Genomic DNA, 23,677 nt, shown 5'->3' with positions numbered 1-23,677 from the left:
TGAATACGTAGATATGGTCTCTTCAGTAACAAAAACCCTTTTGTATTTACTACAGCCTATATTTCCACAGAAAAATATTTTTAGGCGAAAACACAAAACATTTTTTTAAGCAGAGGGTATATGTCTACTTGGTTAGTACCTATAGCAAACAGATCTTCATATACCTATATATGTACATATGTACAAGTCTTTAGAGAAAAACTTTGTCGAAAACTTTAAAGCAACACAAATTTATGCATATTTAGCAGCCACTTTTATTTCTTTCTCCTCTATCAACCTAAAGTAAAGTTGAATGAAAATGAATCCCCCTTCAAGAAACGTAGCAGCACTCCATTTAATTAAATTCACATATATGACGCCATGATTCACTTGAATGATCTACCAATTGCTCATGGATTTAAATGAGGAGTTTGAATTAGCCTAAAAAAGTAGGAGGTGGGAACGAACCGGTTAAAGAGGCGATGCACCTTTGCCACTTCACACTCAGGTCGGCGAGACCGGGAACTTTCCTCAGGTCTTATTAATAAATCAAAGGCTTCGCACGATGGCGAGACACTGCGGAAAAGTTACTCCTGCCCGTGATCTATGCCCCCTTGTTTTCCATTGAAGCAATGAAAAAGTTTATGGCCGCTTCAACTGGTAAAGAGCAGGGGCTCATTCAAAAAAACCATTAAAGGGGGTTTCTATTAAGTCTTTCAAAATTGTTAGCCTCATTCTATTGATTCAACCTGTTTTAAAACCAAGAAAAATTAATTTTAATTTTGTAAAAATTACTCTATAATATAGATATATATAGATAGATATATAATATAGAGTCTATATGTATATAGTTTAGTCGTATGTTACTACTGTTGTTTTTTCAAAATTCAAGCTGTGTACTTCTTATAAGAATTGATACACAATTTTTTATAAATTTTTGTTTTAAGCAAATTAAACCCTTAAATTTCGGATTAATTTTTTATAACCTCTAAAAATCTCTAAAAAATGTAAACATTTTACATTTTTATTACTTTAACATTTTTATTTTAAAAAATGTAACATATTATATTAAGCATTCTTCGAAGCAAATTTGGGAAGTCAACTTCAGTCAATTAGTCCCAATTGACCCGCCCTACCCAGGAAGGAAGGCTTCAAGTTGCAATAAATTTTTGTTGCATATAAAGTTTTTCTACCCAGGTAAAAGGTAAGAGCGCGGCAGAGAGTGGGGACAACTTTTCGAGCTGTTCAAATTGTGCGTTAAAGATTGAGGAAACTCCCGGTGAAACCGAGAAATGGGAAGCGAAATCCTACCAGATCTGAATGGGCCTATTGAAAGTCAAACGAAGCGCATTAAAGTAGACACTGCGAAATTGTTACCGAACTCTCGCTACTTTTGGCTGAAGTGCAGCGTTTCGGAAAATGGTTTTCTGATTTTCCGAAAATGAGAGGTGCTGGCTAAATGACATCGGCAATTTGACGCTCCAACAATTTGCACAGCTTTAAGTGTCAACCAGCATGCAAAGTGTCATAATTCAAATGGGGAAGTAGCCGGCCACGCCCTTAAGCTAACCGTTGTCCATAGAAAAATCGTCAAAAAAGGAGAAGGGTTTTGAGATAAGAGAACAACTTAAAAAGGCTTAAGCATACATCATACATGAATTAATGAAATAGACATAATGGAAGTTTAATTTAAATTCAAAACTCATCTTAAAATAAATAACTAGAGATGGACTATATTTAAATTCTTGAATGGTCTGACCTATTTTAAAAGATTCATTTTCAGAAAATATAGGTTCCAAAAACCGTAATAATTCATGAAACTGGAGACATATGTTTCCATAATTTTTTTTTTCGTGCGAAGTTAATAAACACTGCATTGTTTGGCTTACTTGCCGACCAAATTATTTGTTCGAATACCGAAGCGCATTTCAAATTCGTTGTGGTTTGCCCAAACATATTTTATTCTCAATAAAATCATTTTTTTGCTTCATGTCAAGAAAATATTTTTGGAAATGGCCCGAGCTCAGGGCATGAACTTTTATGGCCATGCCAGCAGGAAATTTGTCACGGCTCTTGGTTTTGGTTTGAAACGCCACCCTTCCACGTCCATGGAGTGTTCTTGGTGTACTTTTAGGGGCGCCTGTAATAGATTTTTGCAGCTCACTTTTTGGGAATAGAACACACAGCCTTGGCTTAGAATGATAAATGCATTTTACGCCTGTATTCTCAATTTTCAATTAAGTCACCGAGCCACCCTCGGCCGGTCCACCGCGTTGCCTTTTTAACCTTAAAGCGATTTCACAGAGTTGCACTGAATTTCTTTATGGCATTTTAATGATGTTTGACTGATGTCCTTGTGCTCCCTGTGTCATTTTAGCCATCCTGTCAGAGGTCGCGTCTTCTCTTTGCGGCAACTTTTTGGCAATAAAGAAACTTTTCCCCGGGCTACGTGTGTGTGGATTATTTTAATTGCACTTCCTGCCGGCGCTCGCGCCCTCCCCCCTATTTTTCATGTTATTGCTGTAACATTTCGCACGTGACTTTGTGATTTTATGGCTTTTAATTTCTCGTATTTAGTTACGGATAATGTTAATTGTATTCGAAGCACGCCCACCCACTCCACCACCCTGTCCTCATTCTCAAATGCCCCATTGACACATGAAAGCTAATTAGTGGGGTGACGATATCACAAGATGGTAGATATTAAAATTCTCGAATACAGTGTCCATGACTCTAAAGCAGAGGTCGGCACGGCCCTATCTCGGGGGCATAGGAAATTTCTCTGCCCGAACTCTGCCACACACACACAGTATACACACAGTATACATGTATACATGTGTGAAACGTCATGCTCACAGCCTACTTTCTGCTATTCGTTACTAACACTAATGCGGTAACATCATATCAATGTATTGGGGTGCCGACCACTGCTCTAAAGTAATGGCGTTTCCTTCACCAACTTCTCATAACTTTAGCCTGAAAATCATCAAGTGCGAGGAAATGAATTTGAATATTAAATTTATTGGCAGGACGTAGGAAGCTCGTATGCTTCATTTAAATTAAATAATGTCGACGCCGGCTAAGTATTCTTTCTGCCAAACTTTAATTACCAAGAGCTGTAGCACATGCACACATGAATAATATACTACGATATGATCCCTGTCCGTAGTCCGGAGGATACTTCTGTTGGACAAATAGTAATATGTAATTTTCCGGTCATTGAAACATTAACTCGAAATAACTTAGACGGCACTTGTAGTACTGTATCGTGGGTGGTGCCGAGACCACATCCTAGTCCATGTAGGTGTCGGTGTCCTGGCCCCAAACTTTCTGTCTGAGCGATGAATTATGGATTTGACTTTTCAGTCTGCTCGTAAGTAAATCATTTGAATATTTAAATTGAATCAACTTCAGTCACAGCTTCAGTCGCTCTCCAAGTGGCTTTAAGACGGATTTTATTAAATATAAGGACCGAAATGCTTCTGGCTGGTGGAAATAAAGACTTGATAGTACAATTTTTTTCGGAATATATTATGCCTGGGCTTGTGTTTCCGTAAAGTGTAATTTGTTTGGTTTATTTGTTTCTGGAGAAATGAAACGAATAAATCATCTGCCAGTCCGCATCAGCTGGAGACGGAAAATTTCCTACAATTCTGGTTGACTAATTGAAAGTTCAGAGTCGGTTCAGTCGGGAGCTTCGGAATTGGGACCAGAGGCAACATTTGCCTAATGGCGAACATGACGTAAAACATTTTGACAACAACCTAAAACAACCGAAGCAACAAATTTAAAATCTTTCTTTAAAAATTGCACGCGTGTCACAATGAAAGCGCATAAATTTTGTATGGTTGCTTCAAAAATTGTCACACCGGCGGCGCCCTTTGTCTGAGATTTGTGATTTACAAGTGGGTGGTGCTCAGGGGGAAGCTCTGGTCACTGTGGATAATTAATTAAAAATCGATAAGAACTTGATTTGGATTTAACGGCTTTGGTTGAGCGGTTGCGAGAATTATGATGCTTAGTCAGCTCTTGCCCAAAAAGCCACCGCTCCACTGAGTTTCTGACATTCCATGACAAACGATTCTCAAACACACCGCCCCTCCCCAGAAGGCTTTTGTTTTTGTTTACGATTCTGAAACGGATTCGAATTGGCAATTGGGTATTAAATTGTTTGAATGTGAATTCCCAGCAGGACGTTGTATCAAATCGACACATATGTACATGTATGCAGGTGCGGATGCTTTGGGAAGGGGATCCACTTTGACGCTAACGACCACTTTTTGTGGCCCTAAATAATACTAGTAAATCGAAAGAGATTTTTCATAGAGTTTTTATACGTTTGCAGAGGGTATTATAATTTTGGTCGAAAGTGTGCAACGCAGTGAAGGAGACATCTCCGACCCTATAAATTATATATATTCTTGATCAGGATCACCTCCTCATCATCACGTCTGTCTGTCTGTCTGTCCGTCTGTCTGTCGGTTTCTACACAAACTAGTCTCTCAGTTTTTAAGCTATCGTCTTGAAACTTTGCACACATCCTTCTATCTTTTGCTCGCATTATATAAGTCGAAACGGGATCGGCCGACTATATCCTATAGCTGCCATATAACTGATTGATCGGAAATGGTATACCTTTGGTGTTTTTAGAGTTAGAGAGTTAAAATTTTACACGAAAATATTGCGACATGCCAAATTTCATAAGGATCGGCCGACTGTATCCTAGCCATATCCGTGTTTTTGAAGATAGAAAGCTGGACCTTTGTAAAGATATTATATATTTTTATATATATTTTGGGTCAGTTTATCCTACCTATCAAATTTCATTACGATCGGTCGACTATATCTTATAACTGAGTGATCGAAAATGGTATAACTTCGGTGTTTTTCGGATCCTATAGCTGCCATATAACTGAACGATCGGAAATGGTTTTTGGTAGATATATGAACTTTCGTATTTTTGAAGATAGAAGCTTGGGACTTTTTTTTATATATTTTATTGTAATTAATTGGTTTTATTATGATATTCTCATTAGGATCGGCCAACTATATCCGATGTTTGCGATATATATCCGGTTTTAGCTGCCGCTTTTTTTAGGGTATATCAACATCCGATTGGATGGGCGATAACAGAGGAGAGTGAAGAAAATGTTTTTCTGTAACTGGAGGTCGCATCAGAAAAAGGCGAATTGCTCAAAAAGCGCACAAAAGTGTACTTTAAGACTACATTCATTTAAAAGTATATAAAAAATTTCTAATTTAAATCCTTTTAAGTCACATTTAAAACGCCAATAGATTTGGCCACAAAAAGTGGTCGTTGGCCCCATAGTGCGATCTATAAATAGTCGAGTGGCTCACATTATTTAGCCATGTGGTCCACCTGATTTGATTGTTTGCCAATGAAAATGATTGCACACTATAAATTTGGACGGGCTTGTGGAGGGCTTCCTCTTTCTTGACCACCTCCTTCCCGTCTTCTGCTATTGGTCCGTTTTTTTTTTGGTTTATAACCCACTTTAGTCTAAATAAATCCGCCGGACGCCGGATATACACGGTCTCGCTGATTAATAAGTACAATAAAGTCTAGTTTTTTACACTTATTTTTGTTAATGTTTCAATGACGCAAATTATTTTTTATGTTTCCTATTCGAACATTCTTAGCCGATGGAAAAAATAAAATATTGAAAGGAAATTAAGTTTTGATAAATTGTTGATTGTGAACCCATAAATATTGAAGCTTGAATATTGAACCTTTATTAAGATTGAAGCTCCAGCTTGTGGCAATTTATGATATATGTTTTAAAATTAAACAAATAAGAAATTTAAAAAGTAGGCAGCACCGAAGAATTGCATCAAAATGTAATCAAATTTCTTCTCGGGGTAGCCCCTTCTTTCTTTTTATTCTCTACTTGCTCTGTCGTTTTTTCCATTTTATTTTTATTTTTTTGATTGGTAAGCGTAAATTTATCGCGGCCATAAATTATGCTCCACACAACGCACTCTAAGGTCGCTTGGGAAGACCCAACGGGTTGCTATGAAGAACTAGGTGTACCCTTAAGGGGCTGGATGTTTGGTTTGGATTTATGTTTGTATTTATTATGCGGCTAATTATTTAAAATGTGCAATAGCCTTGAAAGGAAGGATTAATTTTTGAGTAAAATAGTTGATGAAAATAATTACTAGCAATGTGTGTGTAATTTATAGATTTTAAGATTAAATGAAATACATTATTTCTCCATAAACCTGAATATACCTATGGTACTTACTGCATATGACCTAAAATTAGGAGAAACTTTTCAGATATGAAATGTAAAGCTTTAAATTTTAAAGAAACAAAAGTTACATTTTGACAGACTCACCTTTGCAGACCTTGCGATGGGTCAGGGGCTTGGTGGCATCTCGGTAGAATCCCTCCTTGCACTGGTGACAGTTCCGGCCCGTAGTCGAGTGGCGACAGTTCTGACAGACTCCGCCGGAGACGCCCTGGGAGAGCCGGAAGATTTCCATGTTGAAGCGGCACTGGCGGGCATGCCTGTTGCAGTTGCACTCTGAAAAGATAAACACAAGATACGCTTATGAGCACAAGAAGATACATCCGATGGATATTGGGCTGGCTGCTAGCTGGCAACTGCTAACTGCTATCTGCTCGTTTTCAACGTCTTTATCTCCTCCGACGATTTGGCCAATTGCCTAATGCGATAAATGGAAATAAATAGCACGCAAAGTACCCATGAATGGGTCACTGGTGTCCGAGGGGGTTTTCAAATGGCTCTGGCCCAGGGGGACATGGGCTTATCATGGTAATTTATACGACGATTTGATTGGAATTAGGTTCTTGGGCTCAATATCGCAACTTTAATCGATATGATTTCTTTATTTTTTCACACTTTGCACCAGCCAGACTTAAATTATTTGTTAATTTTAAATGCCGAATCCAGTGGTTTCGTTGCTGGTTATGCATTTGGAAAACAATTTGCCATTGACAGTCGATGGCGACTTGTGCGTTTATTCTTGCCTCTGGTCAATGTACACACAGAAATATGTTTAAAAATTTTTAATTTAAATTAGTGATTTAATTAAAAAATAATTATTGTAAATTAAAAAAGGGCAATGCGGCCAAAAATGTATGTATTTGAGTAAAAGGTAAAGACACAATATTCTAAAGAGCCATTTTAAAAATTAACAAATCATAAATATATCTGATTTAAGGTATATTTTTGAATGTGTATTTTCATCTCTTAGTTTAGGTTTAAATGTCAACGAAAATTTCAATGGAAAAGACCACGAAAGCTGCTGCTGCAGCTTGCGGCCAGACAGACAGACACCAGCTACAGTCGTTCCTCACGGCACCATCCACTTGCCGAGGGTGTACTGCCGGCGCCAGTTCTGTCAGTTCATTCCGGGCGGCTTCTGTACCAATTCGATTCTGGACCGAACGCACCTACATGTACATATATATATGTACATGTATTATAATTATCTTTCACACATTGCTTCCAGGCAGGGCTCGGAGCAGACAAAGCGACTTTTCTCTCGCCAATGCAATGGTCCTCTCCAGGCCCGCCAGCCTCCGCCCATGGTGGCGCACGCCAGCCGCAGACAAAGTTATGTCAGCGCAAATATTTGAACAGTGCTAGGGACTGTCGCATATCGGCACTGAGAGAAATACTCTTAATAAATTAAAGGAATTGTAAAAAAAAAAACGAGACGGCAATTATTGAAAAAATTGGCACCTTAAAAAAACTGTGCCAACGTTATGTTGAAGTTGTTTGCTTTGTCTTGATGTGTTGTAATAAAAGATATGTATTTAATAACTATGGCCACCAAATAGATAAAATTAAAAAATCTGTAAAAATGGGTTTGGTCGGAGTCGAACGTTATTTACTCTTCCAAACTTGAAAGAGATTAAAAAAAGTTTGAAGTTTTGTTTTTTAAAAATGTTTCATTACATTTTCAGTAGTTTAAGAAATTTTAAAGCTATGTATATTATAGTATAAAACATTCCTCATATATTTAATATAAAAGTCTATAATTAAAACTTTTTATAAGGACCTCCTATCAAAAATAAGTAAAGATTTCTCAACACCAACTTATCCCTCCTTCAATCCTCAATAGTTACTAGTATTGGTTATATAAATATAAAAAATCTGTAAAATGTACTATTATTATAAAATTTCATAAAATTTATTGAAGACTTAAAGGTACTTTAATATTCAATTAAAATAAGGCAGACAGAGAGACAGACAGGCGCACCTGGCATTATAGCTCTAAAAGTTATTTCAGTTTCATGGATATGAAAATAAATATCAAAGCGCTTAAAAATCTAAATACTAAGGGACTAAGTAAGTGGTATAAATTTGCATTTATACCTAAAAGATTTCTAAATATTAAAACACCCAATAAAAAAATTTTTATTACTTGTTTTTTTCGGTGCAGGAGGATGCGGGAATACTGTTGGAGAATCGTCAACAAAAGCTAAGCAAATATTTAGAAAAAAGAGCTCCAAGCACTGCGTGTGGCTAATTGCCAAGTTAAAAAGCCAAGATACAGAGGCTACCATACAGCCTCCATCTCCAGCGCCTTTGCCCGTGTCGCAGAAAAGGGTTAGGGGTTCGGTGTTAAAAATGCTAGATAATTAATTTTAATGACACACTTACGACCTGCGACTTGCGACTGCCGGCGAATGCAACTTGATTTATGGGCCGAGCCTACAGATTTCCGACTTTTTTTGTTAAATTTTTGGGGCCATATAAATTTCACTTGGACTTGGATTACAAAACACCCATCCAGCTCAATCACATGCGACTTAAAGCGATGCATAAAACCTTTCATTAGCCGGACCCCAGGCTGCTGGGTTATCTGAGAAAGGTGAGACCGGTAATTAAGTCCAAATTTGATAAGTGGCCCCCAAAGACTCTCTCGCACTCCTCTAAAAAAAAGACGCACACAGTGATATGGATGCCGACCAGACAATGAAATCGTCAGTAATCGTCGACTGTATCAGCATCAAAATTTACTGCGTGGGAGAGTTTCCAATAAAAATATTTTAGGCCGCCAAACTTTCGTCTAAAATTATTCACACATACAAACTATAAGAACATAGATTATTTTTTGGCCGGGAAAGCGAGTCCTTCTAGTAAAAATATACATATGTATGTACGAACATTCATACATTCGTAATAAGTGACTACCAATTTTAAAAGGGAAAGCCCATGCATATATCCAGTACTTTATATACTAGGTCTATGCATATGAAACTGCGTTTTACTTCATTGTTAATTATCGGTGACAAAAGTGATCCAAAATTGTTGGTAAACATTTTTGTTAGCATCTTTTGACATCTGGTGTCTGACACCAGTGCTTAAACGTTATTTGCTAGTTTTTTTCCAATAGGAATTTTTCTTTCTAATATTGAAAATGTCGAGTTTTATACCCACAAACCACTATTCGCGGACACCGAAAAATGACTTGCGAAATTCTCTTGGAAATTCTCGTTTTTGCATTGCATTGTCACAGGAAATGAAAATTGGATCTATTTTCAAAACCCCAAATGAAAAAAATCCTATGTTAGCCCACGCCAGCCCAATCCGAATCTCGGCCAAATCGTTTCGGCCGCAAAGCCATGCTGAGCGTTTTCCGGGATCAGGCCGGAATCATTTGGTATGAGCTCCTAAAACCAGGTAAAATCATTGATGGCGAACGCTACCAGCAACAATTGGAAGAATTGAAAGAATCTCTGCTCCAAAAACGCTCAGAATACGCAAAAATGCCCAGAATACGCAGCTCAAAACCATTCTTCTGGACGACAACGCGCTATCACACCGAGCAAGAGGCACCAAGGAATTGGTAGCCACGTTTGGCTGGGAGTCCTAACCCCATGCGGCTTATTCACCAGACTTGGCTCCATCAGATTACCATTTGTTTGCCAGTTTGGGACACGGATTAGCCAACCAGAGCTTCGATTCCTATGGACCCTTAAGAATTGGGTAGAAGACTGGTTTGGGTCCAAGGAAAAGGAATTCTTCTGGCGAGGAATTCATAAATTGGCCGAAAGATGGGAAAAATGTGTGGCTTTTGAAGAGGCATACTTTGAAAATTGAAATTGTCCCCATTTTTTTAAAATATATTTCCAAAGTTGTAAAAAAAAACGCAGTTTCATATGCATAGACCTGGTACATAGTAGACAAGCCCTCGTATCTCAACACAGACTATGTTTATGCGATAGCAATCACGAACTCTTGAAAGCGTGATATAGAAATAACCCCTGTTCACGAAATGGCCTGAAATCGTGAAATGAAAGAGTGAATTCGGCATCGCTAAAACACACTAACAAAAAACTTCTTTAAGAAACTAAAAAACTCAATTACCGATAATTGGGCTCTCAGCAAAGCAACGAGCCTACAAGCTATGAATGAAAACCGGAAAACCCTTCGACATGGGCCCAATCCGACGCAACAGAGTGGAATCGGTGTTCTGGCATCTCTAATTAACTGCTACATAGCCGGAGTCGACTATTTTTTGTGCCAATATCCGTGAATGTGGGGATTTTGTGCTTGGCCAGTAGCAGATTCGGATTGGGATCCAGAGTCGTTGATAAATGGTCGGAAAGAGGTCGCTTTAGTCAATGCCAAAGGAAACCAAAATATTCTGGGCCCGAGACCAGAGTAGAGAAAACCAAACGAAACCAGAGCAAACCAGGCAATACAAACGCATCACCCATCCAGCCGAGAGGCAATTCACCAAATCGCTTTGAACTAGTGGATGTGTAATCATACCCGGTACTTGAAGTTTATCATAAACGTCGTCCTATTTAGCCATTAGCGATTTCAGATAAAAGTTAAATAATGCAGTATTGTACCCCCCGATGGTATTCGTGTTTTCACCCGGTAGTTGACGCCAACAGAAGTTATTATACTGTATGACATAATGGCAATTTTGTATGCACATACGAGAAGGGTTTATGAAGAAAATCCCTAAGATTCTTTTCTTATTAGTTTCTTTAGTTTCAGATTACTTTTTAACTCAAGTAGTCAGTATTTTATAGTCATTGCTAGTCACCTACTGGTGTCTCCTTTTTTAAGCCTTGATTTTTTCTACTCCAGGGCGTGGTGGTATGTGGCACGGTTCTTGCTCCTTCTCGATGTCCTGGCAGAGAGTTTTCAATTTTCCCCGGACGAGCCCCCCGCACCACCCGGTTGTCGACATTTCATCGTTTTATGATTGATTGCGTTCGCCTCGCAGTGATTTTCGGTAACCGAAAATTTTGCATTAAATTCGTGCTGACCGAACTGGGGTGGCGCTTCAAAAGGGTTCCTGGCAGGGGGCCAGTGGCTGTTGGCTGGGTGTAGTTGGTTCTAGTGTGATTGCGGTTGCGGTTGCTGCTCTTGCGTTTTTGCACTGCAATTTGACATTTTCATCGCAAAATTGTTTTGGTGTTTGTGGCCGTGTTGTGTTGCGGCCTTCGTGTGTGCTGTGCTTTGTGATTTATCAAAAGTGGTTGATTTACAAACAATAAAAACAAAAAAAATAAATTAATATGAGTTTTTGCGAAAGGAGCCAGCCTGCCGAGAACAATGCGCCGCGATTGTTCGTGATTCACGCGAATCGGGAATTATGTCAACCCGTTTCCATTGTTCGCCGCCTCTCTGTGGCGATGTTTTTTTTGCTTAACCCAGTTCCCGATGAGCTCTTTGCACTATTTCTAGTACGGGGTATTTATAAACAGTTCCAACACCCTAAATCATACAAATTATCCAAAGCAGTTGTAAACAGTCCGGCCGCTTTCCCCAAAAGTTCGCACTCTCTTCCCTGGAAACAGCTCAGTCTTCCACATGGCCCAGATATCCAAACAAACCTCTAAGAACTAGTCGGTTCTATACAAGGTCCAAGAATATGAATTTTTGGAACCATTATTCATATAAAATGTAAGTTTTCTTAAGAATTATTTGGCGTTTGCCTTTCAAAGACTGATCTGAAAAGTGGAACTTTTCGATTCTCAGGCCGCAGCTGCAACATTTTGTCAACGGCCACGGCGGCAACCACAATGATTAAAAGTTGTTGGCTGGCCGGGGGAAAAATAAATAAATACAATAAAAAACCGCCGACAAAAATGTATGCTTAAAAATACATTTTTAGCCGAGAATGGCCTGCCTTCGTGACCGTAGAGGTAGAGAAACGGCTAAGAATCCAACTTGATTCCCAGCCGCATTGTGTTTCCTGTTCAGTTCATTTTAGATCTGTTCTCTAATTAACGCTGAACGAATTAACATATTAACATATACATATATACGTATTGTACGGTGGACGGACCAGCCATCCACCTATCTAGATATCCTTTCATCGGGAAATAAAAAACCATGTTCACGACGTCACTCTGGCCCACACAGGCTCCGGGGATGGGAGTTTGGAATTTATGCTTCGGTTTTCGTCGAACTCGTCGAAAATGAGGAAAATGAAAATTTTTCTCCTGTTTGTTATTTTATTTAAATCAAGGCACCGAATAGTTTTCGATTTCGGTTTTCGATTTTCCAAATTAGTGCGGAGGACCCCGGTAAAAACAATAAACAAATTTCCAAGATGTTTGTGTGCCCACCTTTTTTTGTCGGGAGGGTGAGGGCGATGCTGAGGGTTGAGATACATAAATAAACGACTCGTTAAGACACATAAATAAGGCCAAAATTTCCTAATTAAGTTGAATACACCCGAAAAGTGGCCACAAAACGAAAACAAAGTAAAGTTAAGTGAATGGAGATTCCGAATAGAACGCCACTAAAGTTCCATACACCATAGAATGTGATCTATCGTATGACCAAAGTCGGAAAATTATTGGGGCTTATCAGTCCTCTAACTAGAAAATGGATGGGAAGGTCGAGGCTTTTAGGCTTCCTAAACTCACTTTTCTCTTCAAAAAAAAAAATGTTTTAGATTTCTTTATTATCAAAAATTAAAAAGACTATAGAATTACTAGCATTGTGATCTTGAGGTTCTATAATGTATACGATTTATGGTAAGTAACACCTGGTATTGACGATTTATTCGTTTTCTCAGAAGTTTGTATTGACTAGTTTTCAATAATACCGATAGGATATATTACTTTATTTAATATAAAATGTATGTATCCACAGATAGAGTACTATCGTGAAATCGTGAAACAACTTCTTTATTATAAAACTCCAGTAGTAGGCATCCGTTTATTTATTATTGGAGGGAAAAAAACCAACACCTTATAAATCAATGCCATGGTCCACAGTTTAATCAATTATATATTTATTGGTAAACAAACCCTTTTGTTTTGAAAAGTTGAGAACTGCTCATCGATTATCTAGGCTATTTGAATGGGAATAGCATGCGTCATTTTGGGAACGCGGTAATTAGTCAACCTACCTCACCTTCTGGACAAACACAATGCAGTCGAGTGTCCTCCTGTGGCTTCTGTGTGGCAGTGGCAGTAGTTGCAGTTGCAGTTGCATTTGCATTTGGCTGTGTTTGGTGTTGAAAACAACGCGTGCACTACATATTTATCTTTGTATCTGTGTATCCAAAGTATGTGTGTGTACCTAACAGATAAACAAACCAGCAGATATTTCAACAACAACAACTCCGCTCGCATGTGATGTCAAAGGTCGCTGCTGCCGCCGCCCACCCGCTGATCGTACCGCTTTCACCGGTCCCCTGCTCCCCCCGCTATACTTTTTTTGTGTTTTTGATCTCGATTGCGATTTGAACTGGACTAGTGTCTGAATAGGTTTGGGTTATTCGAATTTCCAGTGTCGGAATATTTATTCGAACTTTATTTATTTTATATTTATTTTTTATTTAAAATTTAATCTGGGGGCAATAAATAAAATTATTTCATTTCTTTTTAAATTATTAGAGATTATTCAGATATTTTTCAAATTTTTAATTATTTTAATGTATTACTTAATATGATAAAAATTATTACCATTTGGAAAAATTAATTACCAAAATTAGCACACAATCGGAAAACTTAATATCTTCCAAAATGTATAAAATTTTATTAAAAACAAGAAAGGAAAGCTAACTTCGGGCGGAACCGAAGTTTATATACCCTTGCAGTTAAAATCGGATATATATCGCAAACATCGGATATAGTTGGCCGATCCTTATGGGAATAGGAATATATAACCCAATTTATTACAATACAAAATCTAAAAAAAGTCCCAAACTTCTATCTTCAAAAATACGAAAGTTGATATTTCTACCAAATACCATTTCCGATCGTTCAGGTATATGGCAGCTATGGGATATAGTCGGCCGATCCTAATGAAATTCAGCATGACGTAATGTTTTGCCAAAAATAGCTCTCATATCAAATTTGAACTCTCTAACTCTAAAAACACCAAAGTTATACCATTTCCGATCAATCAGTTATATGGCAGCTATAGGATATAGTCGGCCGATCATGGCCGTTCCGACTTATATACTGCGTGCAAAGGAAAGAAGGGTGTGTGCAAAGTTTCAAGACGATAGCTTTAAAACTGAGAGACTAGTTCGCGTAGAAACAGACAGACAGACGGACAGACGGACAGACGGACAGACGGACATGCTCATATCAACTCAGGAGGTGATCCTGATCAAGAATATATATACTTTATAGGGTCGGAGATGTCTCCTTCACTGCGTTGCACACTTTTGACCAAAATTATAATACCCTCTGCAAGTGTATAACAAGAAAGGAAAGCTAACTTCGGGCGGAGCCGAAGTTTATATACCCTTGCAGTTAAAACCGGATATATATCGCAAACATCGGATATAGTTGGCCGATCCTTATGGGAATAGGAATATATACTCCAATTTATTACAATACAAAATCTAAAAAAAGTCCCAAACTTCTATCTTCAAAAATACGAAAGTTGATATTTCTACCAAATACCATTTCCGATCTTTCAGTTATATGGCAGCTATAGGATATAGTCGGCCGATCCTAATGAAATTTGGTAGGTTGGATCAACTGACCAAAAATAGAGTCTGTACTAAATTCCAGCTTTCTATCTTCAAAAACACGAAAGTTGGGTCATTTCCGATCGTTCAGTTATATGACAGCTATAGGATATAGTCGGCCGATCCTTATGAAATTTGGCATGTCGTATTATTTTGCCAAAAATAGCTCTCACCTAAAATTTGAACTCTCTAACTTTAAGAATACCAAAGTTATACCATTTCCGATCAATCAGTTATATGGCAGCTATAGGATATAGTCGGCCGATCCGGGCCGTTCCGACTTATATACTGCGTGCAAAGGAAAGAAGGGTGTGTGCAAAGTTTCAAGACGATAGCTTTAAAACTGAGAGACTAGTTCGCGTAGAAACAGACAGACAGACAGACAGACGGACAGACAGACGGACAGACGGACATGCTCATATCAACTCAGGAGGTGATCCTGATCAAGAATATATATACTTTATAGGGTCGGAGATGTCTCCTTCACTGCGTTGCACACTTTTGACCAAAATTATAATACCCTCTGCAAGTGTATAACAAGAAAGGAAAGCTAACTTCGGGCGGAGCCGAAGTTTATATACCCTTGCAGTTAAAACCGGATATATATCGCAAACATCGGATATAGTTGGCCGATCGTTATGGGAATAGGAATATATACTCCAATTTATTACAATACAAAATCTAAAAAAAGTCCCAAACTTCTATCTTCAAAAATACGAAAGTTGATATTTCTACCAAATACCATTTCCGATCTTTCAGTTATATGGCAGCTATAGGATATAGTCGGCCGATCCTAATGAAATTTGGTAGGTTGGATCAACTGACCAAAAATAGAGTCTGTACTAAATTCCAGCTTTCTATCTTCAAAAACACGAAAGTTGGGTAATTTCCGATCGTTCAGTTATATGGCAGCTATAGGATATAGTCGGCCGATCCGGGCGTTCCGACTTATATTCTGCGTGCAAAAGATAGAAGGGTGTGTGCAAAGTTTCAAGATGATAGCTTTAAAACTGAGAGACTAGTTCGCGTAGAAACAGACAGACAGACGGACATGCTCATATCAACTCAGGAGGTGATTCTGATCACGAATATATATACTTTATAGGGTCGGAGATATCTCCTTCACTGCGTTGCACACATTTGACCAAAATTATAATACCCTCTGCAAGGGTATAATAAAAATATTAAAAATAAAAAATATTTATAAGGTCTAAAAAATAGATTTCTTATCTTATTTCATTAAATATTGGATATAGCCTAACTCGAAGATTATTTTTTTTCAACAAATTTATGTCCTTGTGGGATAGTCTTGTTTTCCATGGTATAAAAATAATGTAAGTCTTAAATTATTTAAGACAAATTTAGAAAACAAAGCATCTACCGAAAAGAACACATGTATGTACACTAAGATTGAAACGGGGATTATTACTTTTGTGACCATTTGACACATCTTTCGTTGTGTTATTAAACGTAAAAGTAAAATAGCAAAAATTAAAAGAAGTATACAATTTTAAGATGTTGAATGCTTTTTTATTTTATGGAAAACCCTGCGGCCATTGGAGTGTTGTTAGGCCGCCGCTTGCCTCTTACAACTTGCAACTCGCAGGTACTAGTGGTGCTCGCTTGTGGTGTTGAAATGTCAGACAGCACTTGCCGCTCTGCCTGCCGCACATGGCCTCCAAATGCGGCAATATGTTTTGTTTAACATTTTCTCATTTTGGTTGTTTCAGACTTTTTTTGCTTTTTGTTTTTTAGAGGCCTTGCAACTGGCGATTTGGTGTTGCGTTGGTTTCATTTGCATTTTGTTTGTTTATCTCTGGCAGCTCCACATTTGAGTTTTTCAATCGTGGACTCTGTGCCCCGGACCATGGGACCAGATACTAGGGACCACGCCCTAATTACCATCGACCGGGGGCTAATTCAAATAAATGATTTTTAAATGCGCGAAAATTCGCAACATCTGATTCCCAATAGAGTTGTAGATTGAATTTAATTAACCAGAAAACTCCGTCACTCCAACACTCCCATTTGTTGTGGGAATGTCAATTAAAAATCGTATCTCTGGCCTGGCATTGGAGTATCTCGTAGATAGTACAAGTTCTCTGGAAACCCGCAATGTAATTTGATGCTTTGGTGTAGCTGCTGGCACCGAACAATAAAGTAGAAATCAGCCTTTCTTTGAAACTGATAATTAAGGGTATATTTTCAATGTCAAAGGTTGATTAGGCTTGCAGATATTGTAGTTCGCATACTGCTATTTTATGTATAATTTTAAAACCATAATATCATAGTTCAAACCATTTTGTCTAATTAAAAAAAAACTCTAACGATAATTTTTGGTAAAGAAAAACAAAACTCATTCCTACAAAAAATGATTGTTACAAAACAAATACCTGTTTTGTCATAAAATTTGAGTCATAAAAACGCGAAAGTTAACATTTTCTGTAGACTTTCCGACTAATTCAATTATGAGTTGACATTTTCCTGGGAGAGTTGAAAAAATAACTCTTAAAACCCAAAACTACAAGCCTTAAATCTAAAACCCGAGACATAATGGTCAGAAATTAATGTTGGCACTTTGCACTCAAAGTGCAAAAGTCATACACCGTATCCCGGGGCTCTCCAATTGCAACTTATTGTGCAACCTTCGGTTTTAGCCAGAATCTGGGAATGCAATTTTTAAGTAGCATCTTGCCTTTTTTATGGCACTTTTTGGCAATTCGTCATGGTCAGGGTCGTCTGGAGAATCTGAGGGCAGAAGCCGGGCAAAATCTCCAGCTGGGAGGCAGAAATTCAAATCCCTTTGTTTCCCAGTCCCAGCCCATGTCACAAGCCCTGACTCGGATGCCATTTATGGCACTTGAACAAATTAATAAGAGATTCCATCGCACAATGCCACTGAATATGACAATACACCCCGGGACCTGAGAATTGAGAATTTCAGAATCGCACTTTGCCGGGAAACACTGGTCGTGATGAGGCAAACTAGGCACAGGACGGGGGTCGTGTGAGCCGCCTGGCCTCGGTTTCGTTTTCAAGGATTCGATTCCATTATATATGCTACATTTCGGAACCAGGAACAGAAAAACCAAAGGACCCGAAATGCGCTGTACCAAAGGGGCGATGTTGCATTGTGCATTCATTGTCTGTGCCGAATTTTGAGGCTTCGATTTGGTCAATTGTTCAATGAGTTTTCCGACCAGCAGCCGTTCTGTTCTGGCTATATTCAACATATTTGGCCAGGCAGTGCACTGGGAAAAATATTTAGTGAAAACCAAATTTTAAAATAATTTAAAAAAAATAGTGGAGTTTGGGTTTATTTTGCTAAAAGAATTAAATGAAAAGGTGATGACCGATATATTTAAATTAATTCTCTTGCTTGGTACGTACATACATATGCGACTTATAACTAGCATCAATTTTATTCAAATTTTCCTGAGTTGTCTGAGTGTCCGGCACCCTATGTTCCCCTACCAATGGCAGAAAGAAAACCCATGCAAAACTATGTATGAATGCCCCGAACAAGACCAACGTCCTTTGCATTTATTTACATTTGTTCCGGACACATGGCCATCCGGACGGACAGACAAACAGGCAGTTTCGATGCATTCAGATTCGCATTCACATTCATTCATTTGCCAGTTTTGGACGGAGGATGGATGAAGGACGGGATATCAAGTCTTTTATGCTTGCATTTTTTTTGTTGAAAAAATCGGTGTCCGAAAGGGATCTGGCAGGTGTGCAAACGAGAAATGTTTCATTATGCACACAGTACAGCGGACACGAGGACCAGCGAAGGGATATTCGGATTAAGGCTGAGCTAATCAATTAGCGAAAACATAAATTTGTTTTTATTGAAAGGTGTTTGGTCATGAAAGTGGTAAAGTGGTACGAATTGCTTTTCTTTATCAGATTTGTCGTAATTTTTAAAATAATGATTTTATTGTTTTAATTTCCAATAATTTTAAAGCAAAAAAAATAGATTAGAGTTAAATAAAATTGGAGGAACGAGGTCCCCTTTCCCATTTCGCGTTTAAACAGTCCAATCACGGGGATTAAAGCTGTTATCCTGGAAGGTAATCCTTTGTCTGGGCATCTTTTATCTTGACGCTTATTTCACCCTACCGCTGTGTAATTACGAGTTACAAAGTAACCTTCCCATTTCTAATGAATCTGTTGTCACTCTTTGAAAGAGCTATCTGCAGACCCATCTTAGGGCGGTTTCATAAAAAACGAAGGCGGTATCTCATGCACACATATGGCTCGTAAAATGGAATCAGTGGTGATTGGATCAGAAACAGGAGGAGACTCGCCTGCTCAATAGTCGGGAAAGGGTTCCGATTCTGGGCTTAGAGCTCTTCTCACACGATGCTTGATCACTTTGCTGCCTCGGGGACAATTTCCCATTAAAATCCATTCTACACCACCCCCTCGCACCGCATCCTATCCCAGGCCAGGTCAAGTTGAGTCGAGTCGAGTTGAGTCGAGGGAACACGAGTTGGACAATACGGTTACCTGATAGCTACCATTCGGCAGAGCCATTCACCTGAGCGGCACATAAAGTATCTTAGAGATGCAAATACGGATGCGAATCCGGGACAGATGTAGCTGCAGATACAGATACGGGTCCAGATACCGATAGAGGGACAAGTCGTGAAAGTAACATGAAGAAAATCACAATGGCCATACAATGATAATCCCGATCTGGTCATGATTCGGCAGCCAGGTTTCCAGTTCGAATCTGTATTAAATTATTGTATTTATAAATTTCTGGAAAAACACTCGAGGTCAAAGATATAAACGGAAGCTGGGCTCCAATCGAGCCTGCAATCTGCTCTCCAATTGAACTCGGGACAACGACTTTTTGGTTTTTGTTTGTTTTTTTCTCAGCCAGACAATGCAATTTGCATATTAAGACAATGATGCTGCACAAAAGTGTCTAGTGTCTGCGACTTTTCCAAACGGATTGTGGATAAAATGCTTGGGAGTTTCAGTAACAATTTATATCCTTTTTGGTGCCTTTGAGGAGCCAAAAGTTAATTGCTGGAGGAAAAGATTAACACCCGAATAGTAATCGCAAAAAGTCGTTTACAAGACCCTGGCCCGGCAAGTGCTGATAATATTTATGGCCAAGACAAAGCCGCGGCTGCTGTGCTCCCTTTAGGGCCCGTTTTGTGGTCACTTCCCCTTAGGATTTCTCTCAATGCCACCTACTATCTTATGCCATTTTACTTTATGGGACATTTTGCAATTTCATAAGGCTGGACAAAAGGATTGGATGGGATAGGATAGTAAAGATTCCTGCTTGTTCGGCCTGGTGTGCTTGGTCTGCCTGGGTGTACTGAGCACTCCGGCTTGGCTTGGTTAGAGTGTTTATTAAATGCCAACTCTTCACAAAAAACAGGCAGCAGGCGGCCTAACAAACAAATAAACAACGACCACAAAAAAAGAACTCACTTCGGAGCGACTGCTGTTTTGTTTATACCCTATAATTGGGTCTCACTGATGCAATCGAGTCTGTAGAAAACGTCCGGATTGTTTTCTTTCCCAATTCCCCGAAATTATTTCCACCAGATTCGGTGAGTCTCGGTTTTGGTTCCAATTGACAAACTATACATATGCAAACAACAATGATGTAATGAAAAGTTAGAAATCAATTTCCATTTGAATGGCAAAAGGTATCATCTGGAAATCGGTAATGGAAACTATTATTTTAGGGAAAATGGTTTTTGGGAGACCAGATCCTTTAGTTTTAATTAAAAAAAAGTCTAACGTATATTCCCTCTTAAGAAATTCTTTTAGGTTTTTAACTATGAGTTTGTTTTTCTTTTGCTTTAAATGTTCCTGGTATGATATACTTCTTTATAGTATTATAGGCCGATTTTAAAAACATATTTTACTTCTTATTTACTTCTCCCTATTGATTAAGATACACCTTAATGCCTTCAAATCAAAATTACAAAAAACCATCTTGAAGAGCATTCAGCTTTGTCATTCTTCCTTTACTTAATCCTGTTTTTAGTGTCCCCTAGTTTTTTTTTTTTGTTTTCGACTATCTCTGACAATTTTTTCTGTCACATTTATCGCACCTTATAATTAAACGGAGAAGACGGAGAAGTGAGCAAAAAACTAAACTTTTTTTTGGCTCTGAAGGAGGGTTGGATTCAAGCCGTTTTTGTTGTCAAGTCCCTTGGTGGCTGGATGCCTTATCAGTTGGCTGAATAATGATAACAATAAACAAAAGTCCGGGCATTTTTATAAACAGCTTCTCCCAGCTGGCTGCTTCTTTGTGTTCACCCTTGGTTTGGGCTTTTAATAAATTATAAATTTATGTATTTCTGCGCGACTCGTTCGAGGAGGCTAGTCGGCATAATTGTCCGGTTCGGTCCGGTGTTGCAGAAGATGAACAACTTTCGAAATGCCTTTTTTAATGACACCAATTATGAGTTTCTTATCAGGACGGCAGCTGGACACGAGGTACCCCCCTCCGACGTTTTCAAACTTTTAATGAAGTAATTTTTCTGGGAAAGTGTGGGTGGTTGGGAAGCTGGGAGGGTGGATGGCTCTGACAATATTACGAGGCAGGTGTCATTTTGTGACTTTTGTTCCATTGTCTCCCACTTTTAATCTCAAATCCCCCAGTTTTTTTTTTTATTTTTTGTATTATTTCCTTATGACTTGGGACACTTGCATTTCTTTGCTCTTCCGCAGTGTTTTGTTTGATTCTCAAACAGCTTCTTAAATAGTTCCCCGAGATAAGAAAACTTTTAAATGTGTCGAGAGAACTTGTATAATTGCCTGCATTTAGTTGGGAAAGAAAAGTTTCTGACTGTCCCATTGCGAGGCAAGTGAAATTGATTTGGAGACTACTTTCTATGTAAAGTAGTTTGGATGCAGGTTGTGCAATAGTTCCCTCAGAAATCGATCATTTAAGACATCATCCTCTCAAAATAGATTTCCTGGGAAAACTAATCGAAAAGTGTTTGTTTTCACACTCATCGTCACCTTTCACCAAATCAGCGCAGTACTGCATTCCACAAACCGGAATCGGTCTCAAAATATATGTTTCCTCCAATCTGGGAACTTGACCGACCGATTTGTTTACGCAGTCAGACGGCCAACTTTAATTTGTTTGAGCCGATAATTTGGTGTTTGTCTCAGCGCGTCTCCCTCGCTAATGAATTCAATGTCAATATACATCTGGCCGACCCATACAATTCTCCGAGCCGGCCCCTTCCACTTTGCAACGGCACCTCCCGGTTGTGCAACGTCATGGCAGCGAGGTATTGAGGCTCCCAGGCGGGTTGATTAGTTGAATGTGATTGAGTTTTAATAGGCTGCAGTGTGCCAGGGTAGATAGTCCAGTCCTCGACACTCCCCCAGAAATTAAAGTCCAGCACATGTAAAAAAACGTGTGAGTGCCATTACTTTTTGTTGCCCAACTAGCCGGCCTCTCAAATGGAAGTACTTGGGGCCTCTTATTCAAGCCTGGTGGAAAAACCTTCCCCCAACGTTGTTTTTCTCTCAGTGTGAGATGCGGGTGTCACTGAAGGTCGCGTGGGCTCCGCTAGTCGTCTAACCAGCAGAGGCTTTCACACTCTGAGCGATTGGGAATGACACCTCGAGACTTAACTTCCACGTGCTCAACAATCACTTAGCGCATTATTAAAAACGCTTTTTGATTGGGCTTTGGCGTGTTGGGCCCGTGGATCAGATTGACCGGGTGGAATTGGTAGCCCCTAGAAACTTTGCGATGGGCACTCTACAGAGACCTTAGCTCCTTTTCAAACTAAAAAAGAAAACGAATTGCCTTAAAACATATATACCACTTGGCTTTCCGTAGGGTGTTCCCCAGTCGACTTGAACCCAAGGCCGCCTGTCACAACCACTTCTTCGCCAGGTCTCTGGTCTCCGCTACGTTTTAATTGACCATGGCCAAGAAGTCCCACTCGGATATGTCTCAATCAAAGAGAAGAGAAGACAAAATCAAACAGATACCACTGCCCACAGTCAATATACATACATACACACACAAATCTCAGGGGGGGATAATAAAAAAAACCAAAAGCCACATCGAAACTTTTTCTATTGTCGATGTAGATGTTTTCTGTTGTGGGAACACGCCCCTTAGATGTCGATAATTTGCATTTGATTACGGACTGATGTCCGATGTCTTCTGGCTGCGAAAATTGTGGTTCCGGATAAAGGCTTTGGCTTCGGGGTCTAATCAGAGCCATTGGATCTTGTCCGACGGAGATTAGGAGCTGAGTTGTAGTTTCTATTGACACGGGTCCCCAGACACTTGATCCGAGCCATTTCTTCAGAGAGGGGAGAGGGACCACCGTTGTTCTTTGGAGCTCGAGAGCTCAGGTTGGGGACTTAAAACACGCCGCCTAATAAGCTCGTTTGCAGACCTCAAAATTTAATAACATCGCATTAACAATGGGGAAATGTTCATCAGAATAACAAGAACGATTCGATTCGACTCGACAAAAGGCCAACTCCATAACAATAAAAATAACAAGATGTCATAAAATGGGAATGTTCAGGAAGAAGCCCGCGTCTACATAAATAAATAAATAAAACGAATGCAAAAGGCCGGAACAGATTTCAGCAGACAGGAATGTGGGGAAAAGGCTAGGAGGGATAAATTAAAGCATGGGATAATTACGTGCTTGAGTACAACAATAAAAAACAAAAAAAAAATTTAAGTGAGTCCGAGCTAGAGGGGAATACT

The 23,677-nt window shown here is 39.0% G+C and overlaps 1 protein-coding gene across 5 annotated transcripts in view; it reads right to left on the bottom strand.

Annotated features, from left to right (window-relative positions):
- Window positions 1-23,677, bottom strand: part of NetA (Netrin-A) — a 54,893-nt gene that overhangs the window by 15,031 nt on the left and 16,185 nt on the right. For 3 of the 5 annotated variants that reach the window (XM_070283119.1, XM_043212998.2, XM_043212997.2), the window contains exon 2: window positions 6,339-6,527. In XM_070283119.1, the coding sequence (XP_070139220.1) occupies window positions 6,339-6,527 (189 nt within the window). The remainder of the gene's footprint in view (window positions 1-6,338; window positions 6,528-23,677) is intronic. The other 2 variants (XR_011444272.1, XR_011444273.1) reach the window with 1 other exon arrangement.

This window comes from Drosophila bipectinata, chromosome XR (assembly GCF_030179905.1).
Source record: "Drosophila bipectinata strain 14024-0381.07 chromosome XR, DbipHiC1v2, whole genome shotgun sequence".
NCBI lineage: Eukaryota > Metazoa > Arthropoda > Insecta > Diptera > Drosophilidae > Drosophila > Drosophila bipectinata.
The sequence above is the reverse complement of the archived record's forward strand: the minus strand, read 5'-3'. Positions and strand labels throughout refer to the sequence as shown.